The sequence below is a fragment of the Linepithema humile genome, chromosome 4 (assembly GCF_040581485.1).
Source record: "Linepithema humile isolate Giens D197 chromosome 4, Lhum_UNIL_v1.0, whole genome shotgun sequence".
Lineage (NCBI taxonomy): Eukaryota > Metazoa > Arthropoda > Insecta > Hymenoptera > Formicidae > Linepithema > Linepithema humile.
Genome location: NC_090131.1, coordinates 25,824,168 through 25,835,201, shown reverse-complemented (window position 1 = coordinate 25,835,201; position 11,034 = coordinate 25,824,168). Strand labels below are relative to the sequence as shown.

Genomic DNA, 11,034 nt, shown 5'->3' with positions numbered 1-11,034 from the left:
ATTAATTTGCTTTGAATTTTTATGCAACAAAAGTAAAATTGTTACATGACTGTTCTTTCTTGGTCTACGTAATAGTTAACGTAACTAATAAAAACCAGGTATGTTTTCTTACACAAATAATTAGTGTAGTTTTTAACCTTAATAGTCAAATTACTACTGCATATTTAAAGTTTTCAGTTATAAAGTAATATTTCAGTCGACACCAGTATGGGACTAGTTAGGCCAAGAATCTCAATTAACCCCGCAACTAAACTGAGATAAATTAAATGAAAAAAATCTGGCTTTTTTTACTGTTTTTTTTATTAATGTAAAAATAAAATAATTTCGAAATTCAACAGATTAAAAGCAAAGAATAAAAAGGGCTAATGAAATAAACTAGTTCTTAATTGTATAACAACGATTAAACGTTTCATTCAAAGTTTACTTCTGGTACAATAATTATTTGCATTAACTGCAACAATAATAACTTTTAATTTAAAATATATAAAAAAAGTTTCAAAAATTATTTTAAAAATTAATCATTTTTGACTAAAGATAATCTTTTATTTTTATTTTAAGAGATAAATTTTAAGTTAAATTGTTTTTGACAAAAGAAATTTTCTTCTTGTAATTTTTAAAAAATTAATTTTTTTTTTACTGTTAACAATGTATTTTAAAAATATATTTTATATATAATTTTTATTATAAAACTTAACGTTTCTAATTTCAATTTAATTTTTGATAATTAAAACATGTAGAAAGAGAGAATATTCAAGTATTACAAATTATTATAAATAAGAGATAAAATTTTAATTGAGATTTTATTAATATTTCTAATTCCTTTGTTTTTTTAATAATACATGACTTTATTATACAATTGTTTTCATGGCTCAACTTACCTTTTGAGGTGGCTCAACATGCTCCATGAGTGAAATACATTGAGCCACTCTGATTTTTTTGTATTTGAAACTAATTTTTTTTTATTTAGAAAATATATTAAGGATCTATGAGTGCTTAATTGGAGCTAGATAAACATGCAATATATACTTAAAGCAATGTTCATTAGTCTATTACAATTATATAAAAATATATATTAGTCTGAATGAAAAGTTGCCCATTTAGCCTCGCTCTACCCTACTTACGCATACATATTATTGTGAAAGTTTAACATCCACGTATCATAAATGTGTTTTAGCTTACGATAAAAGTTTGCGATATTTTGAAATATATGGTAAACTATATAGATTGAATTGAATTAAACTTATATCTTTTTATATAGACGACACAAGATGATGTGTATGTCGGTTCCATGTATTTCTACAATATTTGACAACACAATGGTATACTACATTTGTGAAAGCAGCCCTGTTAAAATTGAATTCCGAAATGTAAGTATTTCGAGAATGGAAGTAAGAAAAAGATTTGTGCTTTTTAATTTAAAATAAAAGTGAAAAATATAATAATAAATATAACATTAAATTTTTGAACATAAAACTTGCACAAATTAGCGAAAATATTTATTATTTAATTAATTTTTTATAAAGAATGAGATTAAAATAATATTTTGACTAAAAAAGAAATCAAATAATAATTATAATTGCATACTTTTAAATATATATTAAACAACTCGCAAATAATATAAATCTGTGAATTATGTAATTGCTATTTATTCTTAATTAATTATGTACTATAAATTATTAATTAATTTACTGTTATTCTATATATAATTTACAACTCTCACTTATTAAAATATGTCAAATTACTTAATATTTTATTAATAAAAAAATATTTAATAAATAATTAAAATTGTGTTATATTTATGTAAAAAATAAAGTATGCGCTCTGAAAATTTAATGTTTATTTCGTAATTTTATCAACATTCAAAATAACAATAAAATACTAGTGAAATGACGGTGAAAGAATGGTAAACTCTGTAATGTAATGAAATATAATTATATTCTACTCTATATCTGATAATACTATAGTAAACAAACAAATTATATAAAATATTTTGATTATTTTTCCAATGTCACCTGTAAGAACGATATGTATGTTACGGCAGTTCTTAGAATGTCTGTCGTAGTTCTCCTTGTTATATAAAAGAATTTCCCAGCTGTGAGCTGAAGAGGAACCTTTGTTCGCATCATAATAAGTATCAAATCCTTCACTGCGCTGTACGGCAATTCGTGCCACGTTGTATTATATATTGCCGAAACGATCGATTCGCTTTGATTCTGCAAAGCATCGCCGGCGTGTGTAAACAAGAAAGATTGTACAATACAATAGTGGATAAACATCATACTTTTTGCCACATCAGTATAATTCTGATGTTTAATAGACACTAGACCACGCATTCCTGAAACAAGCTGTGTGTTTTTTTAAAATTCACTTAATATAAAAAATATTTAATACAATTAAATACACATATATTTTTTGTCAGTGTTTTATATAGCACATTACACTTGTTTACTTTGATACTATTATTATATAAAAAAATTCGGTTAATTTAATATATAGAAATTTTAACTCTATATTTTATATAATGTATTCTACAAAGTTTTTTTTTTATTACATTAAAACAACAATGGGACAAAAAAAAGATCAATTAAGACAACTAAAACGCATATGTACCTGATATCGCAATTGTTAAAGTAATTATTAGTATACGAATCAAAAGAGTAATGTTGAAGGAGTCTTCAATATTTTTAGCCAGTGCTATTAGTTCATAATGCCTTTTGATCCAAGATCTCAAGTTATTTCGATAATGATTCTTTTCATTTATTTTTTTTTCAAGTTCAGTGAAACGAATTCTCAAGAGCTCTAGTTGACCGCAGAGGTGCATAGTAAGAGCAAAGAAAAAGCTATCGATAGCGCATTCTGATATGAAAATTATAAATCCTTGTAAAAACTGCATAGTAAGAAGTAATTTATACGTGGAATATGAAACCCTGCCAAACAAACATGTTGCTGGAAGGACGAAATTCCACAAAATTACGGTGTCGTTACCAATAATTACGACCTATTAAAAAATACAATATCATAATACTTATTATAATAGAATTAATAATATCGCACATCCGCAAGAAAAGTGACACAAATCAAAAATAGCAAATTGTTCAGTATGTGTGATATATATAGAAATATGATAATAAAAATCTTGACATTACCTGTTGTTTATTTGCAATGATAACGTAGGGGAAGTATAAGATAAAGCCTATAAGCGCAATCACCGATTGGAATACGACGATTACTCGACCGATTCGTGCGTACCTTGCCATTATTAAGTTAGTGTTTTTCTTTATCAATGAAGAGGACCAATCGTCAATAGCAGAATTTACATTTATGGCAATTTTTTTCATATAAAAACGCGAAGAAATAACATTTATCAGCCCGTGTAAAGCGGATTCGGTGATAAGAAACGTATCCAGAGAATCTTTGGCATTTCCACAATTTTGGTAAGAGTCTACCAGCATGATGATTATTGTGAAAGACTATACGATAGCAAAGGCTCTGCTTTATAAGTGAATATGTAGAATTAGATACTATAAAATTCTGAATAATAAGAATATAGGACTTTATTTAATTATAAAATTTGCAACTTTATTTAAATTACAAGTAGTCTTATAATACAAATCTTTGAAAGAATTTATTTATCTTTAAAAGAATTTATTTATTTAATCTTTGAAAGAATTTATTTATTTATTTTTTAAAGAAAGAAGTGATGACAAAGATAACTTCTCAAATTCCCAAAAACATAAAGCTAGTAAAAAAATTGTTAGTAAATTATTCTAATTTGAACAATTATTATACACAAATCTTTTTTAAGTTTTAAACATATATATTTTCTTAATTTTATCATAAAATGCTATTCAAATTTATAATGGGAGTTAAGTATAATTTTTTACGCTATATACTCTTACCTTTATTATAAATATAATGAACCAACGAAATGTGCAAAGCAAATCATTCTTTTGTAAAGGCCATGTACCGAGTATCCACATCATCTTTCTTATTTCTAAAAAACCATATTCCATACCACTGTTCCAATCTGTCTTCATGGTGATAGGCCAGTATGTGTCTTAATAGAATTGCAGTCATGCGTGACTGAATATAACTCGATCTATAGAATGTACGTCTTCGATAGAAATTACTTTCTTCGATGCTATCACTTGATGATCGATCGGCCTTTATGGCAGTAAGATAAATGATGGAACAAATTTGCGTAACCATACATTCTTGCAAAATAGTACATTTGTGCATTATTTTTTATAATGCACACAATTTTCTATGGTCTGCGATAGTTTCGTAATTCACCGTAACTCTTAAATGATTACGAACGAAATAACAACATTGTTCACTGGACTTATAGCGTCTGTTAGAAATAGTGATCGCGTCAATATATTGTAGCAAAAAAAATTGAAACTTTTTTTGCTATATTTTCAGCCTATGTTTGCAATAAGTTTCGATACTATCAAGATATTGATAACATGTCTTTTTTAAAAAAAGATTTGACATAACAATAAAATTCAAATATAACAATTAAAGAGTGGTGAACTGTAATGTACTGAAATATAAATTATATTTTATTTTATATCTACAAATGTTGAAATACAGGTAAACAAGTGCAATAAATTAATTAGATTATTCTTTTATTGTCACCTGTAAAAACGATATGCATGTTATGACGGTTTTAAAAATGTCTGTCGTAGTTCTTCTTGTTATATAACGTCCACGAATCATAAATGTGTTTTAGCTTACAGTAAAAATTTGCGATATTTTGAAATATATAAACTATTTAGATTGAATTGAATTAAATTTATATCTCTTTATATAGATAACACAAGATGATTTGCATGTCGGTTCCATTGCTACAGTATTTAACAACACAGTGGTATACTATATTTGTAAAAACAGTCCTGTCAAAATTGACTTAAATTTCGAAATGTAAGTATCTTCAAAATGTAAGTAAGAAAGACATTTATGGTTTTTAATTTTAAAAAAAGAGAAAAATACAATAATAAATGTAACATTAAATTTTTAAACATTTAATTCGCACAAATTAGCTGAAATATTTATTATTTAATTAATTTTTTATAGACAATAAAATTAAAATAATATCATTACTAAAAAAAAATCATATAATAATTATACTTTTACATTTTTAAATATATATTAAGCAACTTGTAAATAAAATAAATTTGTGAATTATATAATTGCTATTTATTATTAATTAATTTTGTACTATAAATTATCAATTAATTTACTGTTATTCTATATATAATTTACAATTCTTCCTTATTAAAATATGTCAAATTACTTAATATTACATTAATAAAAAAGTATGTAATAAATTATTAAAATTTTTTATATTTATATTTTGTTATATTTGTGTTATATTTATGTAAAAAATAAAATATATGCGTTCTGAAAATTTAATGTTTAATTTGTAATTTTATCAACATTTAAAATAACAGTAAAATACAAGCATGATGGTTAAAGAATGGTAAACTCTGTAACGTAATGAAATATAATTATATTCAATTCTATATCTGCAAAAGCTGTAATACTATAAGAAACAAACAAATTATGAAATAATTTGATTATTCTTCCATTGTCACCTGTAAGAACGATATGTATGTTAAGGCAGTTTTAAGGATGTCTGTCGTAGTTCTCCTTGTTATATAAAAGAATTTCCCAGCTGTGAGCTGAAGAGGAATCTTTGTTCGCATCATAATAAGTATCAAATCCTTCACTGTGGTGTACGGTAATTCGTGCCACGTTATATTATATATCGCCAAAACGATCGATTCGCTTTGATTCTGCAAAGCATCGCCGGCGTGTGTAAACAAGAAAGATTGTATAATATAATACTGGATAAACATCATACTTTTTGCTACATCAGTATAATTCTGATGTTTCATAGACACTAGACTACGCATTCCTGAAACAAACTGTGTGTTTTTTTAAATTCACCAATATAAAAAATATTAAATACAATTAAATACACATATATTTTTTTTCAGTGTTTTATATGGCACATTACACTTGTTTACTTTGATATTATTATTATCTATAGAAAAATTTGATAAATTTGATATATGGAGATTTGAACTTTATATTTTATATATAATATATTCTACAAAGTTTTTTTTTATTGTATTAAAACAACAATGGGACAAAAAAAAGATCAATTAAGACAATTAAAACGCATATATACCTGATATCGCAATTGTGAAAGTAATTATTAGTATACGAATCAAAAGATTGATGTTGAAGGAATCTTCAATATTTTTAGCCAGTGCTATTAGTTCATAATGTCTTTTGATCCAAGATCTCAAGTTATATCGATAATGATTCTTTTCATTCATTTGTTTTCCAAGTTCATTGATGCGAATTCTTAAAAGCTCTAGTTGACCGCAGAGGTGCATAGTAAGAGCAAAGAAGAAACTATCTGCTGCGAACTCCGATATGAAAATTACGAACGCCTGTAATAACTGCATAGTAAGAAGTAGTTTATACGTGGAATATGAAACCCCGCCAAACAAACATGTTGCTGGAAGGACAAAATTCCACAAAATTACGGTGTCGTTACCAATAATTACGACCTATTAAAAATTAGAATATTATAATATCTATTATAATAGAATTAATAATAACGCACATCCGCAAGAAAAGTGACACAATTTAAAAATGTCAAATTGTTTAGAAGAAAGGATGTGCAATATATGTAAAGATATAATAATATAGCTCTTGACATTACCTGTTGTTTATTTGCCATGATAACGGAGAGGAAGTATATCAAAGTGGCTACAAGCGCAATCACCGTTTGGAATACGACGATTACTCGACCGATTCGTGCGTACCTTGCCATTATTACGTTGGTATTTTTTTTTGTCAATGTAAAGAACCAATCGTCAATAGCAGAATTTACATTTATGGCAATTTTTTTCATGTAAAAACGCGAGAAAGTGATATTTATCAGCGCGTGTAAACTGGCTTCCACTATAAGAAATATCTCCAAAGAATCTTTGGCATCTCCACAATTTTCGTAAGATTCTATCAGCACGGTGATTATTGTGAAAGACTATACAATAGCAAAGGCTCTGCTTTATAAGTGAATATGTTGAATTAGATAATATATATTTCTGAATAATAAAAATATAGGACTTTGTTTAAATATAAAATTTGCACAAAAACTTGATTTAAATTATAAGTAAAAGTCTTACAATACAAATCTTTCAAAGAATTTATTTATCAGTTTTTTAAAGAAAGAAGTGATGACAAACATGACTTCTTAAATTTCAAAGACATAAAACTATCAGTAAAAAAGAATTGGTCGAGTTATTCTAGTTCGACCTATTATTATATATATCAATTTCTTTTAAAGTTTTAAATATAAATATCTTCTTAATTTTACCATAATTTGCTATTTACATTTAAAGTTGGAAGTTAAGTATTATTTTTTTACGCTATGTTCTCTTACCTCTATTATCAATATCATAAACCAACGAAATGTGCCAATCAAATCATTCTTCTGCAAAGGCCATATACCGAGTATCCACATCATCTTCCTTATTTCCAAGAAACCATATTCCATACCACTGTTCCAATTTGTCTTCATGGTGATAGGCTAATCTGTCTCTTAAAAAAATTGTAGTCATGCGTGACTGAATATAACTCGATCTATAGAATGTACGGCTTCGAAAGAAATTACTATCCTCGATGCTATCACTTGTTGATCGATCGGTCTTTATAGCAGTAAGATAAATGATACAACAAATTTGCATAACCATACATTCTTGCAAAATTGTACATTTGTGCATTTTTTTTTATAATGCGCACAATTTTCTATGGTCTGCGATAGTTTCGTAATTCACCGAAACTCTTAAATGATTACGAACGAAATAACAACATTGTTCACTGGACTTATAGCGTCTGTTAGAAATATTGATCGCGTCATTATATTGTAAGGAAAAAAATTGAAACTTTTTTAGCTTTATTGACAGCTCATATTTGCAATGAGTTTCGATACTATCGAGATATTGATAACATGTCTTTTTAAAAGAAGGATTTAAGATAACAGTAAATTCAAGTATAACGGTTAAAAAATGGTGAACTGTAATGTACTGAAATATAATTTATATTCTATTTTATATCTACAAATGTTGTAATACAATAAGTGAACAAGTGCAATATAATAATTTGATTATTCTTCCATTGTCACCTGTAAGAACGATATGTATGTCATGGCGGTTTTTAGAATGTCTGTCGTAGTCCTTCTTGTTATATAAAAAAATTTCCCTGCAGTCAGCTGAAGAGGAACTCTTGTTCGCATCATGATAAGTATCAAATCCCTCATTTTGGTGTACGGCAATTCGTGCCACGTTGTGCTATATATCGTCGAAACGATTGATTCGCTTTGATATTGCAGAGCATCGCCGGCATGCGTAAACAAAAAAGATTGTACAATGTAGTACTGAACGAAGACTATACTTTTTACTAAGTCAACATAGTTCTGATGTTTAATGGACACCATACTACGCATTCCTGAAAAGAGCTGTGTTTTTTTAAATTTTCTTAATATATAAAATATTATTTGCACTTTAATATACATATATTTTTTGTCATTAATTTATTTGTCATACTATTCTAGTTTATTCCAATATTATTATTCTTAAAAATTTTGAAGAACTGATATATAAAATTTTAATATTATATTTTAATATATCGTGCAAAGTTTTTTTTTTTCATTGCATTGAAACAATAATAAAAAACAAAGAGAAGATTTATGACACATATACAATACCTGATATCGCAATTGCTATGGTAATTACTAACAAACGAATCAAAAGATTGATATTAAAAGAGTCTTCAATATTTTTAGCCAGTGCTATCAGTTCGTAGTGCCTTCTGATCCAAGATCCTAATGCATTCCGATAATAATTTTTTTCGTTCATTTTTTTTCCAAGTTCAACAAAACGAATTCTCAGAAGTTTTAGTTGACCACAGAGGTGCATAGTAAGAATAAAGAAAAAGCTATCGGTCGCACATTCTGTTATATACATTATAGACGTCTGTAATAACTGCAAGAGAAAAAGTGCTGTGTACGTGGAATATGAAATCCCGCTAAACAGACATGTTGTTGGAAAGACGAAATTCCACAAAGTTACGGTGTCGTTACCAATAATTACAACCTATTAAAATAGCCTAAGATATATTACACAGTTTTACGGTTACCTCATAAAAAATTATATATAGAAAATTTTTATAGATAAAGAATATGCACATAAACTGTAGAAAGATTTTATTTTTTAAATTATTTATTTTATTTTTTATAACAGATCTGGCAATCATAATATTAAAAATAAACATAAACAGATTCGTAAAAATTTATATTTTAGTTTTTTTTGTTGAATTATATATTACGTTAATAGAGTATATAATGTAATAAAAGTACTAATAGAGTCAAAGGCGATGAGAATAAAGATCTTGACATCACCTGTTGTTTATTTCCAAAGAAAATGGTGGGGAAATATAACAAAGTGGCCATAAGCCCAATCATCAATTGAGACACGGTGATTAGTCGACCAATTCGTGCGTACCGCATCATTATTACATTATTAGTATGTTTCTTTACTGACGTAGAAGACCAATCGTCAATAGCAGAATTCACATTTATGGCAATTTTTTTCATATAAAAACGTGAAGAAATAATATTTATCAGCGCGTGTAAACTGGCTTCCACTATAAGAAATACCTCCAGAGAATCTTTGGCATCTCCACAATTCTTAGAAAATTCTATCAGCACGAGGATCATTGTGAAAGACTATACGATAGCAAAGGCTCTGCTTTATAAGTGAATATGTTGAATTAGATTATATATATAAGATTCTGACTAATAAAAATGTAAGACTTTATTTAAATATATAAATTTTGCACAAAAACTTAATTTAAATTACAAGTAAAAGTCTTACAATACAAATCTTCTAAAAAATTTATTTATTAATTTAAAAAGAAGGAACATTAATGACAAAAATAATTTCTCAAATTCCCAAAAACTTTAAGCTAGCAGTAAAAAATTTAGCCGAGTTATTCTAGTTAAATTATTACTATACTGATTTTTCTTAAGTGAACCTAAACATAAATACGTAAACACGTTTTCTAATTTATCCTAATTTATTATTTGTATTTCAGCTAAGAAGCTAAGTATTATCTTTTTACGCTGTGTTTTCTTACCTGTACTATCAATACCATAAACCAACGAAATGTGCAAACCAAGTCGTCCTTCTGTAAAGGCCATATACCGAGTATCCACATTATTATCCTTATAAACGAGAAACCATATTCCATACCACTGTTCCAATTTGTCTTCATTTTGGTTGGATAGTTTGATCTTCAAAAAAAATTGTAGTCATGCGTGACAGAATATAGCTCGATCTATGCAACGTACAGTTTCAAAAAGAATTATTATCCTCGATGCTATCACTTATTGATCGATCGGTCTTTATGGTAGTAAGATAAATGATAGAACGAATTTGTGTAACCATACATTCTTGTAATATCGTACATTCGTGCATTATTTTTTATAGTGCGCACAATTTTCTATGGTCTGCGATAGTTTCGTAATTCACCGAAACTCTTAAATAACTACGAACGAAGTAACAACATTGTTCACTTGACTCATAGCGTCTGTTAGAAATAGTGATCGCGTTACTATATTGTAAGAAAAAAAATTGAAACTTTTTTAGTTTTATTTTCAGCTGGGTATGGATTTGCTTTCTCTTTTCTTTTCGACTTCAGTGTCAATTTATTTTTATTGTTTAAAGTATATACTATCTGATTAAACGAGAATTACTTATATTGTTATGGTAAGTCTTATATGTTAAAGCTCTTTTTTATTTCTTTTTATTTTTAATATCTAAATTTTTATTGTTTAAAATTGTCTTACTAACTTGCCGATATTTGCGGACTATTGCAATAATGACAGATGTAATGCATATATATTTAAATTTTTACTTATAGACAAAATAATTAAATTTTTCTATTTGTTTTTAT

General features: G+C 26.8%; 3 protein-coding genes and 1 long non-coding RNA gene across 6 annotated transcripts in view; 1 reads left to right on the top strand and 3 right to left on the bottom strand.

Moving 5' to 3' along the window:
• LOC136999592 (uncharacterized) overlaps positions 1-11,034 on the top strand; it is a 28,071-nt gene that overhangs the window by 13,605 nt on the left and 3,432 nt on the right. The window lies entirely within an intron of this gene.
• Positions 820-4,585, bottom strand: LOC136999586 (odorant receptor 4-like). Its single transcript, XM_067353950.1, has 4 exons — positions 3,900-4,585; positions 3,147-3,470; positions 2,611-2,998; positions 820-2,335 (listed from the first exon to the last, which is right to left on the bottom strand). The coding sequence occupies exons 1-4, from the start codon at positions 4,035-4,037 to the stop codon at positions 1,995-1,997; spliced, it is 1,191 nt and encodes a 396-aa protein (XP_067210051.1). The 5' UTR covers positions 4,038-4,585; the 3' UTR covers positions 820-1,994.
• LOC136999583 (odorant receptor 4-like) lies at positions 5,498-7,615 on the bottom strand. Its single transcript, XM_067353943.1, has 4 exons — positions 7,463-7,615; positions 6,740-7,063; positions 6,197-6,584; positions 5,498-5,920 (listed from the first exon to the last, which is right to left on the bottom strand). Exons 1-4 carry the CDS (start codon positions 7,598-7,600, stop codon positions 5,580-5,582), a joined length of 1,191 nt encoding a protein of 396 aa, XP_067210044.1. The 5' UTR covers positions 7,601-7,615; the 3' UTR covers positions 5,498-5,579.
• On the bottom strand, positions 8,102-10,353 carry LOC136999581 (odorant receptor 13a-like). Of its 3 annotated transcripts, XM_067353938.1 has the most exons (4): positions 10,216-10,353; positions 9,479-9,805; positions 8,786-9,173; positions 8,102-8,526 (listed from the first exon to the last, which is right to left on the bottom strand). In XM_067353938.1, exons 1-4 carry the CDS (start codon positions 10,351-10,353, stop codon positions 8,186-8,188), a joined length of 1,194 nt encoding a protein of 397 aa, XP_067210039.1. In that variant the 3' UTR covers positions 8,102-8,185. The 3 variants fall into 3 exon arrangements, with proteins under 3 accessions (XP_067210039.1, XP_067210040.1, XP_067210041.1); XM_067353939.1 differs by lacking the exon at positions 9,479-9,805 and having other exon boundaries at positions 8,786-9,062; XM_067353940.1 differs by lacking the exon at positions 10,216-10,353 and having other exon boundaries at positions 8,786-9,062; positions 9,479-9,669.